The sequence below is a fragment of the Tetrapisispora phaffii genome, chromosome 2 (genome assembly GCF_000236905.1).
Source record: "Tetrapisispora phaffii CBS 4417 chromosome 2, complete genome".
In the NCBI taxonomy this organism is placed as follows: Eukaryota; Fungi; Ascomycota; class Saccharomycetes; order Saccharomycetales; family Saccharomycetaceae; genus Tetrapisispora; species Tetrapisispora phaffii.
Window position 1 is genome coordinate 1,034,559 of NC_016521.1, and position 18,195 is coordinate 1,052,753.

General features: G+C 36.2%; 7 protein-coding genes across 7 annotated transcripts; 3 read left to right on the forward strand and 4 right to left on the reverse strand.

Moving 5' to 3' along the window:
* Positions 1-109: 109 nt before the first annotated feature.
* On the reverse strand, positions 110-1,174 carry UFD1 (polyubiquitin-binding protein UFD1; the record flags this gene model as incomplete). The annotated part of the gene is made up of 1 exon (XM_003684497.1): positions 110-1,174. The coding sequence occupies one exon, from the start codon at positions 1,172-1,174 to the stop codon at positions 110-112; it is 1,065 nt and encodes a 354-aa protein (XP_003684545.1).
* Positions 1,175-1,756: 582 nt separating this feature from the next.
* TFC4 (transcription factor TFIIIC subunit TFC4) lies at positions 1,757-4,969 on the forward strand (the record flags this gene model as incomplete). The annotated part of the gene is made up of 1 exon (XM_003684498.1): positions 1,757-4,969. One exon carries the CDS (start codon positions 1,757-1,759, stop codon positions 4,967-4,969), a length of 3,213 nt encoding a protein of 1,070 aa, XP_003684546.1.
* A 405-nt stretch (positions 4,970-5,374) lies between these two features.
* On the forward strand, positions 5,375-6,330 carry IST1 (Ist1p; the record flags this gene model as incomplete). The annotated part of the gene is made up of 2 exons (XM_003684499.1): positions 5,375-5,401; positions 5,476-6,330. 2 exons carry the CDS (start codon positions 5,375-5,377, stop codon positions 6,328-6,330), a joined length of 882 nt encoding a protein of 293 aa, XP_003684547.1.
* A 319-nt stretch (positions 6,331-6,649) lies between these two features.
* Positions 6,650-7,831, reverse strand: TAM41 (putative phosphatidate cytidylyltransferase; the record flags this gene model as incomplete). The annotated part of the gene is made up of 1 exon (XM_003684500.1): positions 6,650-7,831. One exon carries the CDS (start codon positions 7,829-7,831, stop codon positions 6,650-6,652), a length of 1,182 nt encoding a protein of 393 aa, XP_003684548.1.
* Positions 7,832-8,505: 674 nt separating this feature from the next.
* PIK1 (1-phosphatidylinositol 4-kinase) lies at positions 8,506-11,778 on the reverse strand (the record flags this gene model as incomplete). The annotated part of the gene is made up of 1 exon (XM_003684501.1): positions 8,506-11,778. One exon carries the CDS (start codon positions 11,776-11,778, stop codon positions 8,506-8,508), a length of 3,273 nt encoding a protein of 1,090 aa, XP_003684549.1.
* A 760-nt stretch (positions 11,779-12,538) lies between these two features.
* LYP1 (lysine permease) lies at positions 12,539-14,338 on the reverse strand (the record flags this gene model as incomplete). Its single annotated transcript, XM_003684502.1, has 1 exon — positions 12,539-14,338. One exon carries the CDS (start codon positions 14,336-14,338, stop codon positions 12,539-12,541), a length of 1,800 nt encoding a protein of 599 aa, XP_003684550.1.
* Positions 14,339-15,614: 1,276 nt separating this feature from the next.
* Positions 15,615-17,426, forward strand: TPHA0B04480 (amino acid permease; the record flags this gene model as incomplete). Its single annotated transcript, XM_003684503.1, has 1 exon — positions 15,615-17,426. The coding sequence occupies one exon, from the start codon at positions 15,615-15,617 to the stop codon at positions 17,424-17,426; it is 1,812 nt and encodes a 603-aa protein (XP_003684551.1).
* Positions 17,427-18,195: the final 769 nt, after the last annotated feature.

Genomic DNA, 18,195 nt, shown 5'->3' on the forward strand with positions numbered 1-18,195 from the left:
TATATTTGTATGAAAACAGTGTATCACATAATTAATAATATGACATTGAAATAAATAATATTATATCATATATAAGACCTCTTAGTTGGATGCAGTTAGTCAATTTCAATTACTTCAGGAGGAGATCTCGGTGCCTTTGTTTATTTTTCTCAAGTGTATTTTTATCTTTTCTCTTGTTTGTCTTCCTTAATGATTGACCATTCCCTATGAAATTGTTTGATTCCTGAATGTTGTTATCATCATCTTGCTCAGCCTTTGGTAGTACTATTGGAAAGCCAAAAAATAATTGACCTTCTGGCAAATCCAGTCTTCTAGGTTCCCCATCAAGGGATATTTTTGAAACATCAATCTCTTCAGGCTCGGTCTTTTTCGTTGCTTTCCCAGATAATTTTGAACCAATCCCAGCGAAGCTCTTTCTATCATTTAAATGTTCTTGTGCAATGCCGGTATAATTTATTCTTCTAGACATGGAGCCAACAGTTTGGCCAGATAAATTTATTACTTTGCTTGCCATTTTTTCCTCTTTTTCCTTTTGCATAGCTTTATAGTCAGGTTCTACATATCCAACCGGTGGAGCAAAATCTGTCACTAAATCTGTTTCAATAACACAAATACCATGTAGGGGTGATTCAGGTTTCACTTCTAATATTTTAATTCTATAAATTTTGTTATTGTATGATATTTCAATGATATCATCTTTTGTCAGTGTTGAAAAATTTCTTAATGAATTTTCCAGAACAGCTTTCGGATCTGATATATCTAAGAAATCAGTGGATTGAGGTTCAAGATTAACATATGAACCCAGAGGTATATCAGTTGTAGCAATAGTTAGCAACGAACCTGCTTTCACACTCAGCGTTTCCATCATCCATTGGGGCAAGTAAACCCTACCTTCCTCGGCAGTAAACTCTAAAACACCACCATGAGTAACTTTCCCAGTTTCATTCGAAGTCAGTTCAAACAGCATGGGATACCTTATGTTCAACATTGTCAACTTATTCAAAGCACTTGGCGGCAAAAATATTTTACCCCAAAAGTTAGCATCATCTTTACGAATCCTATCGTTCATCATTGAAATTGGATAACATCTAAAGAAGGATTCAAACCTCTGTGGTAAATTGATGAAATCAGATGCACTACCAGCACCACCAAAAGAACCAAATCCAGTAAACATTTTTTTTCTCTTCTTGTGTTATTCTCTTTCTTCAAACAAAATCTTCAAACTTCGCAGTATCTCAAAGCAACACCAATCTGCACTAGGTCTTCAATCTCAGGATTTGGATCTACTCCTACTAAAATAACAATTCAACAAACTGTATATATTTATGAATCAGTTTATATATATAAAGGTATTAATTATATAATGCCTTCCTTCACAAAATTCTAGTTTCTAAGTTATATATCACGTGCCCACTAAAATATATTCTATCGTTTTCCACGAAACGGTTTTTCCAGGTCAAACTGAGAAAACAAATAAAATGGAAACTATATAATAGGATAAACAAGATTTAAAAGGTATAAAGGTAGATGAGCGGCTAATTTGATCCATGGTTTTATTCGTTTATGGGGTGTAAGAGAGATTGCAAAGGATAATTTTTGGATACCTGTTGATATAATAAGACAGTTTGTTTGTGTTCATTGACTTAAACACGGTAAATGAACTACAATAACACATACGATTAAGGTTTTATTTGTATCTGTGGGTCTATTTTATTAGAGAACGTCGATAAAAAGTAACTGGAAGTGCTCAGAAAATATGAGCAAGTATAACCATAGTGACATAGAGGAGAGAAACGATTCTGACCATGAACATTTGTACGAGAATATTGATCAACTGAGACATATGGTGACTAGTGATAGTGGCAATGATGATGATATAGCTGTTGATGAAGATGAGAGTGAAGATAATATGGTTATAGATATGAGTGATGATGATTATACGTATAATGACCTTAGAAGAGATATGCATGACGACAATGAGGAGGGCAAGCAAGAAGGATTTTATGAGTCTGACGATGGGAATTCTTTGTTAAGGGAATTCTCCGATTATGGAGAAGTCGAGGAAGATGATGATGAGGAAGATTTTATGAATGCAATTAGGGAGGCAAATAATTTTAAAGTTAGAAGAAAAAAAAATAAAACTAAAGGAAAGAAAACACCATCAAGACCACGCAGAGAGAAAATAATTGATCCTGAACTAGCTCAATTGATTTCAGATGCTAATGAAGCATTTGTTAGAAATGATTTATTGGTTGCTGAAAAATTGTATAATGACATTATTAAAAAAGACGCAAGAAATTTTGCTGCTTACGAGACATTGGGTGACATTTATCAACTTCAAGGTAGATTGAATGATTGTTGTAATTCTTGGTTCTTAGCTGCACATTTAAATTCTTCTGATTGGCAATTTTGGAAAGTTGTAGCAAGACTTTCAGCAGATTTGGGTCACAAAAGACAAGCAATTTATTGTTATTCACGTGTAATTAATATCAATGCAGATGATTGGGAGTCTCTATATAATAGATCCACCATGTATAAAGAGATTGGACAAATTGGTAGAGCATTAGAAGGTTTCCAAAAAATTTACCATCATAATCCCTTCGATGCTAATATATTAAGAGAGTTAGCAGTTCTATATGTCGATTATGAGAGAATCCCTGATTCAATAGATTTGTATTTGAAAGTATTTGAAAAAAACGTACAGAAAAGAAAGGCAATATTATCTGCTTCAGAGAGTGCTCTTGAGTCTTCAGAAGATGAAGAAACAACTTCGGATAAATTGGAAAATGAAGGAAATGAAGAGAGTGATGTAGATATTGAAATAACTGATGAAATGGAAGAAGAAATGGCAGAATATCCCAATATTAATTGGAAAAAAATTTATAAACGTTATAAATGTATCACCTTTGATTGGTCAGCACTAAATATTCTAACAGAACTATATCTTAAGCTGCCAGTCAATCAACAATCAGGGATTAAAACTATAAAACGTTGTGCTCGTTGGATACAACATCGTGAATTGCAAGTATTTTGGGATGATGTTCTGGATGATTCCGAATTTGATGATAGAAGAAACAAAAACGGTAGATTTGATGCTCTTCCTGAGGTTGAGAAGAATAAGGAGTATTTTTTACCAATCGATATAAGAATTAGACTTGGCTTATTTAGATTACATAATGATCAACTACTAGAAGCCATGAGTCATTTCCAATTATTATATGACGAGTCATTTACAGAAGTTGCAGATTTATATTTTGAAGTTGCCATAACATTAACAAAAAATGAAAAATATAAAGAAGCTATCGACTTCTTTTTGCCTTTATTGACATTGGAGGACTATAATAATATCGAATTATTCAGACCAATTGGTAAATGCTACAAGGAAACAGAGGATTATGCAAATGCCAGGATATATTATGAAAAGGTGATTAAATCTAACCTTTGTGATTTAGATGATAAGGTTGCACTGGCAGAAATAAATTATCAGTTAGGTAATATGGATGAATTTAACAACATACTGTTAGAAGTAGTGGAGTTAAGAAAAAAAGAAACAGAAAATTTAATAAAGATTGCGACGGAAGATGAAAACATTGATATAGGAACACAAAACAAAGAATCGGCTACGAATAGAAAACCTAAAGGAGATGATGTCTCTAGTAAACCATTACTAGAGGACAGCATGTTTAGACAGGCTACTTTTAGAAAGAAAAAGACTCCAGAAGATGTTGAAAGAGAGAAAGCAGAACGTGAGAGGAAAATAACTTCAAAAGTTGTTGAACAATATAATAAACTGAAACTTTTTAAAGAAGATCTTGATCTGGGCAATAAAAAACAGATATTATTATGGGTTGATGCAGTTTCTGATTTGATTGATGTATTCACTAGTGTTAAAAATTTTTTCATGAAAAGTAGATCTAAAAGGTTTGTAGGTATCATTAGGAGAACAAAGAAATTCAACAAAGCAATTGATCAAAAAATTGACAGACTGGTGAAATTATCAGAAGGTGGCACAATTGTAGATGGTTTCCCTCTAATGGAAGAACGTGTGATTCTTACTTCAACTACAAAGCTTCGTGGTTTGACCTACGACCAATGGTTTGATTTATTTATGGAATTATCTTTAACTATTACAAAATTTCAAAGTATAGAAGATGGTTTGAGTGTCATTGAAACAGCTCAAGAAGTCAATGTATTTTATCAAAACCCAGAAAGGGTTAAGATGATGAGGTTTGTTAAACTTGCAATTGTTCTGCAAATGGATAATGAAGAAGCCTTGACCGAAAATTTAAGAAGTCTACTAAACCAATTTCAATTCAACAGAAAAGTATTACAGGCTTTTATGTATAGTTTGTCTAGGAACCAAACATCTTTGGAAATATTGAGTTCAACAGTACAGCAAAAATTCTTTTTAAGACAGTTAAAAGCATTCGACAGTCTTAGGTATGGAATATACGTAAGTGGTCAAGCCTTTATTACAAATAAGGAAGTTATTAATCCGAACAACAAAATCTCTCCATATTTGTACTATATATATGCTATTCTGTTATATTCCAGTAGAGGTTTCTTATCTGCTTTGCAATACTTAAATTTATTGGAAAGGGAACTGCCGAATGATCCTATGGTTAATCTATTGTCTGGGCTATCCCATTTACATCGTTCTATGCAAAGATTAACCCCTAACAGGCATTTCCAAATCCTTCATGGTTTACGTTATATATTCAAGTACTATGATATACGATCTGAATCATATACTGATCTAGAAAAACAAGAAGCAGATTACAATTTGGGTAGGGCATTCCATCTCATAGGTCTATTTTCGATTGCAGTCCAATATTACCATAAAGTCATGGAAGCCTATCCTGATCCAGTATTGAAGAAACATGCTGCTTACAACTGTATTATTATTTACCAAGAAAGTGATAACACTGAACTAGCATCATATCTAATGGAAAAATATTTATCGGTGTAAAACCGGTAGGAGGAAGCTCAGAATTTGCAAATTGACATAATAGCATTTAAACAATCAACAGATTAGTTCCGGTTGGTGTATACTCGATCAAAATGATATCAGAATATCATAAGTCTCTCATGCTTGTTGCTTCCTGAATCGGTTTTCTTCTGGATGAAGATTGATTCTTCCGAGATGCTCAATCTAATCGCTGAAAAACGAAGAATGAAATATTATAAGCTATGTAATAATGAAAAACTCGAGAAAAAGGGAGTCTCTTGATAGATACTATTGATAAATAACGTTTGTAATAATAAATAAATATATTTAAATACCCTTTGCCCATGTTCAGGAAGTTATATTTCTGAATATCTAAGTAATCAGAATTCGTGAGATTCGAGTTTAATTAAAATCAAGACAAGGACCATGTCTCCGCCAAATATCCCATATCATGTATGTGTAAGATTTGATGCCTTTACTAATTATGGAACTTTATTTACTAACTGGATATTTTATTTTGAAAACAGATCAGACTAAAAACATGTCTTAAGATGGTTATCCAAAGACTAAGGTATGCACAAGAAAAGCAACAAGCATTAGCCAAAAAGGGAAGAAGGGATGTCGCTCAGCTGTTAAGCAACTCTAAAGAACAGAAAGCTCATTATAGAGTCGAGACATTGATTAATGATGATATTCATATTGAGTTGTTAGAACTTTTGGAATTGTATAGCGAATTGTTGCATGCCCGAGTTATGATCGTAAATAGCGTTCAGGATGAGGCAAGTCTGATTGAAAATCACATGGAAGATGGTATAAATGAGGCAGTACGTGCATTAGTCTATGCTACTCTTTATGTCCCAGAGGTTAAGGAGTTGACGCAATTAAGAGATTTATTAGGAATGAAGTTCGGAAATGAATTTCTAAAATTAATACTGGAAGATCACATTGGTGTTCCTGATAAAGTTGTTAGGAAATGTTCCCCAAAGTTACCATGTGTAGACCTTGTTGAGTTGTACTTAAAAGAAATTGCTACGACTTATGGAGTCCCTTATAGTCTTCTGGATAATGAAAGATTAGAAAATGAACAATTCAATGAAAAATCAGCCATGGATAATGAAGAGAGTAATGATGGTGAAGGTGACGGTAATGAAAAGCCGATTGTAGCGGGAGATAATGATGATGATACTCTGATACCTGATGAGAAACATCCGATTACAATAAGAAGGCCAAGGAAAAGTAGTGAAACATTTAAGAGAGACTTTAAAATCCCTAAAGAAATTGAGAACGATGTTAAAATTAAGCATACGGTTGAACCAATCAAAAAAACTTCCAACGACGAATTAGAAGACCTGAAGAAACGCTTTGCAGCTTTGCGAAGATAGTTATTTAACAACCAAGTTATATATTAACGGTGTTGTAAATAGAACTAGTCTTTAAAACAAAAAATAATAATTAACATTTTTTTGAAATTATTAGCATTTGACGTTAATTCCAAGACAAAAATGTAAAATTAATTTATTGGATATTTTTATTGGGTGTTAAGTCGAAGACATATGTAATAAATGAAAGAAAGTAATATAGAATATATAAATTGAAGAAAGATCGGAATTAGTGTGGATAATACAAAATAACGATTAGCACATGCAAAATTGGACAATGCGAGGTATCATGTTAAACTGATTTGTTAGTGTTAAAGATACCTTAATTCTTAAGTGATTTTAATTTTTTAGCCCAAGCATATTGTATGGACTTTGTCAAACCAGCAGTGAAAATACCTTTAATAGTTTGTATACCACTATTTAAAAATATTTTCTTTTGTAGTTTTGCCAAGGCATTCTCGGGTGTGTAACCCTTTGGAAGGTAGGTTGAATCATTTTGAACAACATCTTTATAAATAGGTTCATAATATTTCTTGAAGTTGCTTAGATTCTTAGAAACTATATTTTTGACCTTATTAGGATTTTCACCGCCTAACATATATCTAACATCACCAAGGTAACTCAGACCCGCGATTTCTTCGTAGAATTTGGTTTCGTCGAATACACCGTTATTTTTAGACATAGTCAGGTGTTTGGCCAATGTAGCAGAAGCCCTCAAATTAAGTTGGTTCCAATATTGAACTGTTAGATTGTTTTTCAATATTTTTACTGGCTTTTGTAATCTACCTGCCAAATAGAAGGTGTTCCAAGTTGCTAAATCCTTCAGTAAGATCTCCATTGATACGATACCATATTTCACGTCGTGTCCATTTATTTTAGCGTATGGATTGAAATAGATACCAGAACCAAGGTCTTCAAACTTCGATACAAAATGAGAACCAAAATAACGCATGCTTGAATAATGATCTGGATTTTGTCTCATATTCAATGAGTGAAAATGAATTGGGTGAGTCACACCGAAAATCAAATCAATTTGAGGTTTTTTATCTTCTAGGCCATATCCTGATTGCTGGAAAACACCGGATCCATATCCAAAAGCATATCTGACAGGAGCTTCAAAATTGTTCAGAATTCCTATCAACTCTTTTTGAAGTCCACCATCGATTGTAAGAAATTGGTTGGAACCATAGTTAGGAGGTAGCTTGTTGAACTTATACATGTAATTAGTGAAACTGGAGGTTAATTCATTTGATTTTTTTATACCTTTTTCCAAAAAAAATAGATCATCCTTAGGATCCTTCAACACACTTTTAGGTGATTGGTGGTTCTTGCTTCGCGAAGGCGTCTCCTGTAATATAACATCATCAGTTCTTTGTGAACTATCTTTGTCATCTCCATTGGTATTAGAACTGCTACTCAATGGTCTAAATTTAACTGCTTTGTGCCCAACACACAAATACCTTAAACTTTTCTTAGGAAATAAAGCTTTACCTGTACTCAACATCATAGATAACGTTCAATATATATTTCTTCTCACTGTTGACAATAATTACTAAATATTATAAGGATGCAAATTTGCTCCCTAAATCAAATGTACTGGAATTGTAAAACAATAGTTTTCCTTATAACAACTCTCGAGAATATATAAAATCTATAGGCTGTAATGTCAGTTCCAAATGTAAGTGATACTGTAAGCGGTTATTCATTTATTCCATATATATATATACTAATATATTAATCATCTTAGGAATGAAGCGTTATTTATATGCAAATATATCTTGATGGGCTTAGCCATCGCTTAAGGTTCTTTAGACGAATCAAGTAACAACGGGTCCGGGTAAACACTGATTCAGGTACCAGTTATCGATTAACGTACTATCAGTAACAGATGAACACTCCATTAAAAGCATGTGGGTGTTGAGTATTGCTCATCTCCTGTGTCTCAGCAGTCCCAGAGGTAGCCTATATTGTTAAGAGGAACTAATCGAAGTATTCCCTAAAGGGAAACAGCAAATATTTAACATGATACAGACATACTACATTGGATGAGTTTTATTCTATGTATTCAAGGTATATGCAAAAGTACGTATTATAAAATGTTATTTGGTATCGAGATATTATCTCATTAGTGTTAGATTTTGTCGTCTTCTGTTAGTTATGTAACTATCTTTTACTGAATCAACTGTAAATACCTTGCGTGATCAATTGGAATTGATCGTATAGTCTTGTGTAAATGCTGCCTAAAGATTTTGCGACCAAAAAGTTCTCTACAAAATCGTCAACTTCATCTTCAGCCAATTCAAGATGGAACCTTTGCTTTAATTGGACACTAGTTTGTTCACCAGCGTTGAAACATGGTTGCATATTATCTTTTTGCATAATTTCACACATTGAGATAATTTGGTCAGAATACTTTCTGACAGATTTAAATGCTGCTTTAGTTAAGTTGACGAATTTTTTATAAGGTTCTCCATCAATGCCACCTAATACTTCTGCATATTCATAGGTTAATTTGAATGGAGCAGATTCAAAACCCACCGAACCTGGAGAGTTAGATAACATGAAACCAAAATCAATATGACAGACATGTCCTTCATTATCAATCATAATGTTACCGTTATGTCTATCTTTAATTTGTAATAGGTAACATATGACCGAGTATGCAGCTAGAGATGATGCAAAGTTATCTTGTGCGCGTCTGTATTTAAATCCCTTTGGTTCACCAAATGCACGCAAATAATGGTCATTTAAACTGGCAATGCCTCCCTTTTCATCTAATGTATTCTCTTCAATCATTTTTTTTGTCAGAGATTTCTTAATACTATGAACAGAGACAGCATTTGTAATAGTCTCCACTAAACCAGTGTTTGCACTTGTAATTAGGATCTTCATTTTTTTCACCCACACAGGAACCTTTTCTTTAGTCCAAATCTGAGCCATGGCTTGAATAACTTGGCAAGCAAATGCTTCTTGTCTCAAATCATCACCAGATTTGGCAATGACCGAACACAAATCCCAATTTTCAAGATGACCATATTCCGAAGTTTTACGAATTCTCTCTTTTTTAGCAGCCCAATCTTCACCTAAATAGGAAGTGTCAATACCACCAGTCATTAAATCATTTTCTAATTTACGCTCACCTGCCATACCATGAATTTGATCAAGATCATTAAATCCAAACTTATCCTGACCTTCCTTCATTGAGGCAATAATTTTAGCACGTATTTGATTTGCAACATCTGATAGTTCTTGTGGTGATTTATCCAATTGAGACAACATTAATGCAGATATACGCATTTGGTCAGCCAACTCATTAGTTTCATCATAACGATCACTTAACTCGCCCTTGCCATTCTTCACAACAGCATCTAAGTTCATGGCGAAGTTCAATTCAGGATTTCTACCTTCAACTTGTTCCTCAATCACAGGAACTTTAGTTGTGCTACGCATCACTAAAGATTCTCTATATGCTTCTGCGTCAGTTTGATTTCTTACACCAATCATTGAAAGATCACTTAAATCAATTTCTTTTGGACCAAACTCAGAATAATTTGAGGGAGTTAAGGATAAATCTGACATCTGAGACGCTACTCTTTCCTCCTTATTAGCGTTATTGGATAGGTTCATAACGGAATCACTTTTTGTAGGGTTTAATATTATGGCATCATTGTTTAGATCACCATTTCCGATAATATTCAGATCAAAACTTAAATTAGATATGTTAGTTTTCTTCCTTAATATTTCTTCATTATCTTCAGTTGTAGGATCAAAATCGAATTCGTTTCTCAAATATTCTATCAACAATAGATATGGAACCTTTTCAGCGGAATTTAATACTTGAGCCTCGTTTGCAGTAATTGTACATAATTTATGTAATTTGCCCTTTTTGCTTGCTGGTAAAAGAGTAGGTATGTCAACTTCCGCTGGTAAATCTCTGTTCAATAGAGATAACTCTGCACGTAATGCACTCAATCTAGCATCAGCCGGGACGCTTGATAACCTCTGCGATATAGTTTCCAATGCAATTGCAAACTGAGTTTCATATTTGAAATAATTGGTTTTCAATAACTTAATCTTTTTTGTAGTTGATAACTTTTCTATATCAACTTCTTTATTTTTACCTTTCAATTTTGCTTTTTGTAAGGAACTTAAGTTAGATGAAGATGCTGTTCTTAATAATAAGCCTTTATCATCATGCGATGTCGATGCTCTACATTTGAGCTCATTTTTTTCTTTAGATTGATCATTTTTTTGTATATCATGTAAATCTGGCATGGAACTTGTGAATTGGCTAGATATACTTTCACTAATTTTCATTTCTGTTGAACATTTATCATTAACAATTGGGTTAGGTATGTCTTTGTTTTGATTAACTATGGCATCTATATTCTCATCAGATTTAGCCATTTCTATTTCACTATAGGTTCTATGCACATAAGAACTGTCTAGATATTTGGATCTTCTCTTTGGTAACTTTATTTTATTTGAAATTTTTTCTTCAAATACTCTTTGACCTATGTTGTCTACCATATCAAAATTTAAATTTAACTCTAAATCACGTTGTTTTTTAAACATTTGATCTTCAAATGTTTTTGGAGGTATTAAGTCAACTTTTGGAGATGTAGGAGGAGTTGCGTTGCGTTGATACGAATTATAACCTACATCTCTATTCAATTCGACGACAACGTCCTTACTGTGTTTATGTTTTTTTTTATTCATCAAGGTATTCTTTAGCGTAATATTTTTCCTGAAATCTTTCATTGCAGATTTTGCTAATTTGAACACAAATGCTTTTTGTCTTCTTCCTTGTGATTCGACCAAAGGTTCTGCATATTCAGCCAATGCAGGCGATGCTATTGTTGCAAAAATCAAAGAACTATACATTATAGCAGGAGCGATATTTTCTTGCATTTTTGACTTTCTGCTAATAACCCCAGTGTTTGGATCCACTTTCCTATCGAAATCATCGTCATCATCATCCTTCCCATCAATACTGGTATTGAATAGTGCGTATTGCTGATCGTTTAAAACTCTTCTTGCAACTTGGAAACCGTAAGATTCCGGATCTGTGGATAAGTCAGCTAGCAGGGCTTGCAGTTGCCAAAACGTCAATAATGCAAAATGTGGATTTTCATTTCTCAATTTAGTCAATAAATCTTCTAAAGCCATAGATGCAGTCTCTACAGTGATTAAAATTTGAACCAATTGAGGGATATAAAATTGTAACTCATTATGTGGGAAAGTCAACAATTTCTCACAAAGGAAATGATGAATACCAATGTTATCTGAATGTTTATGAATCATTCTGATACAATCGTACAGTGAAAACGTGGGCGAATTGACTGCGTCGAGGATGAACTGGTTATCATTTGGTACAGGTGTTGATCTTGAAATGTCCGAACTAGTAGCGGGTGATTCTGTTCCTGAAACAGTATTCATGATAGCTGGCATAGCAGTCTTAAGTATGTATATGTGTCTGAGTGGTTATGCAAATGGGTTGATGAGAAATCTCTTACTGAACATCAAACCAATATCCAATTGCTTGTGATATACCCTTTCCACCAATATAAAACCAGTAATTGTTTTAAAATACACAAAAAAAAGAACCTCAACAGAATAAGTATACCCAATAGCTGTATCCAAACAGATCTGTTGTTTTCTTCTGCGCGTACCTGAACTTACTTCACTACACAACACCACCAAAAGAAAGGAAACCAAAACACTTTAAGAACAGTATATGCACCTTGTGATATCTACAAATGAATAAGTCAAAGATATGGTTCAAATAATTCATTTACAATTCTACAATAAAAGTAACTGTTGATCGAGAATTTAGTTCATAGGCTGTCCTTTGAATATTGCAAATTTCAGTTTGGGTTCCTGTTACTTCGTGCATCACGATGTGATGAAAACTGAAATCAACAAACGGTGTTGGTCGTTGTCAGTGATCTACAGTTCCCCTTCTTTTGTTCCCGTCATACCCGATTGCCAGGAACGACACAAAGGAACGGTGTGTCACTATTGATCGAGTTAGTATGACATTACAATGGAATTTGTTGTCTATTAAGTATGATATACTCTATATGGAATGTTATATGACATAGATAAAAGGATGATGCTTTGATTCTCCGGAAGGAATCATCTAGTGTGTATATATATTACAAGTTTGGTAGTTCTCTTATTTGTTCGTTTGCCGTTGACGTTATGTGATTTATGCAACCCAAGCCCAGAATTTCTCCCAGAGGTTCTTTGGTTCATCATCTTCCCAGATGATGGCTTCGATTTCTCTTCTGTCTGTGTCGATGTCGATGTCTTCGACCTTCAACAAAAACCTGCATCTGTAGTACAATTGACATCCAATGAAGACTACTACCAGTAGAATTAGTGAGATGTAAGATGTGAAGAAGGTGGTAGTGTCCCATGGAGTGAACGCCTCGAAACCTTGGATGAAAATAATGACAAAAACAAAGAAAGCAGAATAGTAAGCACCCCATGGCATTAGCTTGGCCTTGAAAGGTAAGTCATCTCTTGAGATACCACGGTACTTCAAAGCTTGCATGAATCTGATATGCGATAAGGCAATAAAGAACCAGGCACATAGACCAGCCAAAGTAGAAATGTTGATTAACCAGTTGAACGCAGTGTTGGCGTTGTTATTAACAACCAAGAAGGCTAACAGACCTAAGGAAGCAGTTACTATAACACCCAACCAAGGAACACCATGTTTGGTAACGTAAGCAAATTGTTTTGGAGCATTACCGGTTTGAGCTAGTGCGTATAGGACACGAGAACCGACGTAAACATTGGAGTTTGCAGCGGAAATGATGGTCAACATAACAACGGCATTGAAAATGTCTGGCAAAGCGTAGGTACCTGCATTTTGAATCGAGATAACGAATGGAGAGGATGCAATGTACGAATCACCAGATGATAAAGTGTGATCGTTGTATGGAACTAATAGACCAATGAAAAATAAAGACATGATGTAGAATAAAGCGATTCTGAAGACAACCTTGTTGATTGCTCTTGGAACACTCTTTCTTGGATTAGCTGCTTCACCGGCAGTGATACCGACCAATTCGGTGCCTTGGTAAGTGAAAGCAGCGTTAATCAAAGAAGAAACCCAACCTAGAAATCTACCCTCGTTGACATCCTTCGAAATGATACCTGGACCCCATGGACCTGGATTTCTCCAATAACGGAAACCGATTGGACCTTGGGAGGAGCCACCACAGACAATAACCAGGGCGTATATTAAGTAACCAATGATGGCTAGAACTTTGATGGAGGCAACCCAAAACTCGACTTCACCGTAGACTTTAACTGGGAAGAAGTTCAGCAGGGTGACAAAGACCCAGAAGATTGCGATCCATGCAGCTAGAGGTACAGCATCCGTCCAGTACTGGATGACTTGACCGACAACGGAGATTTCTACGGCATATGTGATGGCCCAATTGAACCAGTACATGTAACCGTTAGTAACACCGAATGCTGGTGACAAGAATCTTTTCGAGAAGACAGTGATGGAAGAAGTGACAGGGATGAAAGTTGCCATTTCACCCAGCGATTGAGTGATGAAGTATATAATGGAACCCATGAAGATATATGCGATCAGAGCACCGACGGGACCTGCGTTTCCTAGTGGGGTAGAGATACCGACAAACAGACCTGTACCGATAGTGCCACCTAGGGCTATCATTCCGATGTGTCTCTGTTTCAAAGCACGCTTGACCCTTGTGTCTTGAACGTGACCAGCCTCTTCTGTGTCGGAGAGGTCTAGATCGCCATTTGCAGCAGAACTGTTGTCAGCTACACTCACGTTATAGGAGAGCTGGTCAGAGAAAAGTTTGCCTGCCATGGCCGCCTTCTTCCGTTGAGAGGGCTCCATGTCGGTGTCGCTGTCATATTTTTTGTTCGTGTTACTTGCTGTTGTGCTGAGATTATTGCTTGTGTATTCCGGATTGTCGATCAGCTCGATGTCCTCCGATTGGGAGGCATAGTGACTATTCATGAGTGATTGCGATACTTTACGGTGCTTAGTGAATGGGACAGTCCAAACAAGTGTAAAACGTTCAGAGTGCAAGCTACAGAGTGATCTACATTACAGCTCATTTTTAATGAAAATGATTCTTTTTATATATAAAATTTCGTAAACGGAAAACTATCAGAAATCAGTCATGAATATTCATCGTAATTTCGCAAAAATCTTTCAGCGCCGCGCAACACCGTGCCCGCTGGGATTTTTTCGATGCACAAGTACTATGCAAACGTCAGAGTTCCGCGGAAAACGGAAAAACCACGCATGCCGGGTAATCACCATACGGAATGCGTTCCTCCCCCACATTGCAGCCGCCAGAACCGTAGCCGCCCAACCCTCGACAAAATGTAGAGCGCGTAGCCTGATGCACACAAGGTCCTTTCTTTGCTGTTGCCTTCTGACAACCTCTGACCAGTTTGTATTCCCAAAATCAACGACATCCAGCAGATTCATGGCTCTCTTTATATGCGTTTTGATCCAATTCATTGTCATCAAATCTCAACAATACCATGTCTCCACTTTTATCTCCCAATCTGGAAATCTTCGGTGCTGAGTCCCGATAAATGACACCTGGCCTCTCCTTGTCCCTTATTCTCCCTCCAACAATTTCGCAAGACAATTAATAAAGTGACACAAAAATAATTCAGCGTCATTCATACCCCGCAGTTAACAACCGACCATTCAACAAAGACACACACACAAGAGCTGGTTTTTTAAGATTGTGATTTACACTTTAAGTAAGTCTTTATTAATTTATATATATATAGGGCCAGCTAACATACAATTTCGTAAAGAACAATACACTTTCCATATCCTTCGCAATGAATGATAATATATTGACAGATATTTATGCTTCTGAGCATGTACTAATAGCCAATGTGTTAATCAGATCATTTCGTTATCTTCTTGTAAGTTGACGCAACACAGTCAAGTTGACATACCAGCGTATATCGACACAGAGTGTGTGTTATGCTGTTGACTAATAAATTTCGCTATTTCCCTCCGCATCATTGTTCACGGCATAGTTAGGCCATCGGTGAAAAATTGTTCACTTCTGTATTCAGTTGTATGTGTGGGAAGACACTTCTTTGCTTGGTATTTTATGTATTTAAACATATATCTATTTAAAGATCGAGACATTAGGAACATCAACACGGTCAAGATCAGGATCAAGACCAAGATCTAACTTAATATTTACACTAGCTTATCATTCTTTCCAACAACATCAAAAGGTCCAGACAAGCAACACATGTCGCAGAAGGATCTATCGCAGTATGAACTGCAAAGTTACACTTCCAACAACCGCTCCTCAGCGAGCGAGATGAATAAGGGCAGCGATGCAAAGGAGAAGGTCGATGTCATCTCTTCCTCTGGAAGTCTGTCCAAACGCAAGCGAATTAATAGGAGTAGAGCCAACTCCAACAGTGACCTTGAAGGCAGCGCTGCTGATGGAACAGCCAGGGCAAGAGACATTGACAACGCTGACGTGGATGACGACGACTACTACATGGACGAAGGTGTCGTCAAGGAAGCTGAAGTCAAACGTCAGTTGAAACAGAGACACATTGGGATGATCGCTCTGGGGGGCACAATCGGTACAGGTCTGTTCATCGGTATCGCCACTCCTCTAGGGAATGCAGGCCCCGTCGGCGCTCTGATCGCATATCTATTTATGGCTACCATTGTCTTCTCAGTGACACAGTCCCTAGGGGAAATGGCTACGTTTATTCCGGTCACTTCCAGTTTCACCGTCTTCTCATCCAGATTCTTATCCCCAGCTATTGGCGCTGCTAATGGATACATGTACTGGTTCTCTTGGGCCGTCACTTTTGCTTTAGAGCTGTCCGTCGTGGGTCAGATCATCCAGTTCTGGACACACGCCGTCCCTCTATCAGCTTGGATCGTCATCTGGTGGGTTATTCTAACTATTATGAACTTGTTCCCAGTCAAATTCTACGGGGAATTCGAGTTCTGGGTCGCTTCCATCAAAGTCCTCGCAATCATTGGTTTCCTAATCTATTGTCTGTGCATGGTCTGTGGTGCTGGTGTTACTGGGCCAGTTGGTTTCCGTTATTGGAGGAACCCAGGTCCATGGGGTCCAGGTATCATTTCGAAGGATGTCAACGAGGGTAGATTTCTAGGTTGGGTTTCTTCCTTGATTAACGCTGCTTTCACTTACCAAGGCACCGAATTGGTCGGTATCACTGCCGGTGAAGCAGCTAATCCAAGAAAGACCGTTCCAAGAGCAATCAAGAAAGTTACATTCCGTATTCTGATCTTCTACATCCTATCTCTGTTCTTTATTGGTCTATTGGTTCCATACGATGACGAAAAGTTGACCAGTACAGACTCATACATATCAGCTTCCCCATTTATTATTGCTATAGAGAACTCCGGTACAAAAATCCTGCCACATATCTTCAATGCCGTCATTTTATCGACTATAATATCAGCAGGTAACTCCAACGTCTATGTTGGTTCCAGAATCTTATTCGGCTTGGCCAAGACAAAGTTGGCACCTAAATGGTTTGGTTACACCAGCAGAGGTGGTGTCCCATACTACTCTGTATTCTTCACATCTTCCTTCGGTGCATTGGCGTTTCTGGAAGTTTCCTCTGGTGGTGCAAAAGCTTTCAACTGGTTATTGAACATTATTTCTGTCGCTGGTTTCTTTGCTTGGTTATTGATATCCATTGCACATGTCAGGTTCATGCAGGCATTAAAGCATCGTGGTATCTCTAGAGACGACTTACCATTCAAAGCCAGGTTCATGCCTCATCTAGCATACTATTCGATCTTCTTCATGACGATCATTATTATCATTCAAGGTTTTACAGCATTTGCCCCAACATTCAACGGATCGGATTTCGTTGCTGCTTACATCTCCATCTTCCTTTTCTTCTTCTTGTGGCTCTGTTTCCAACTGTATTTCAGATCGAAACTACTATGGACAGTCGAAGAAGTTGATATCGACACCGACAGAAGAGATGTCGACGCAATTATTTGGGAGGATTCTGGACCAAAGACATTCTGGGACAAGTTCTGGGATGTAGTAGCATAATTGGCGACCATACACTCACATTCCCCTCCATCGTCAAACAAATCACATAAATGCAACAAAACACACTGGAAAGAAAGCATCAAGACCGTACCGCTGCAGACAGTGAGTATATTTTTTTGCCCACAGGAACACAGAATATCATTACTATCATGTACGCCTAAGCTCTAATCGGTGTGCCTACACTGCAGCAACGTTGTTCAAATTCAAAAAGAAATATTAACCATTCCTCGCCCAATCTAGATCGAAACAAGGAACGGTTTCGTACTATCATGTAGATGTGATTCTTATTCACAATGTAATAAAATATAGATAATTTAAACTGATCGTCATCATCAATATAAGACAACTTTTAATAACGATCTTTAAATATCTACATTTTACTTGTATAGCAATACGTTATGAATACGTGACCCGCACAATACACTGAGACTTTGATTTCGCTTATGGGCCCTTTGTCTTTTTCCGAAAATTGATGATGGATTTTTTGTTTATTGCCCTTTTGAACAGATTTGTAGGAAACTGTTATGTAATTTAATGCATAAATAAGTAAATAAATAAATATAATATTTATGTTATATTGGGGGTTTTTAGACTTCCTTCAGAGTAACTTTTTAAAAGAAGCAGTGCACTATTGAAGTGAACTTTTGCATCACAAACAGGTTAGCTTCAGGTCTATTCTGATCATTATAAAGTTATTATTTTATTTGGTTTTAAAAATAGACTAACCAGGAAGTTTTGTCAATTGAAAGCAAAACCATACGTATACCTA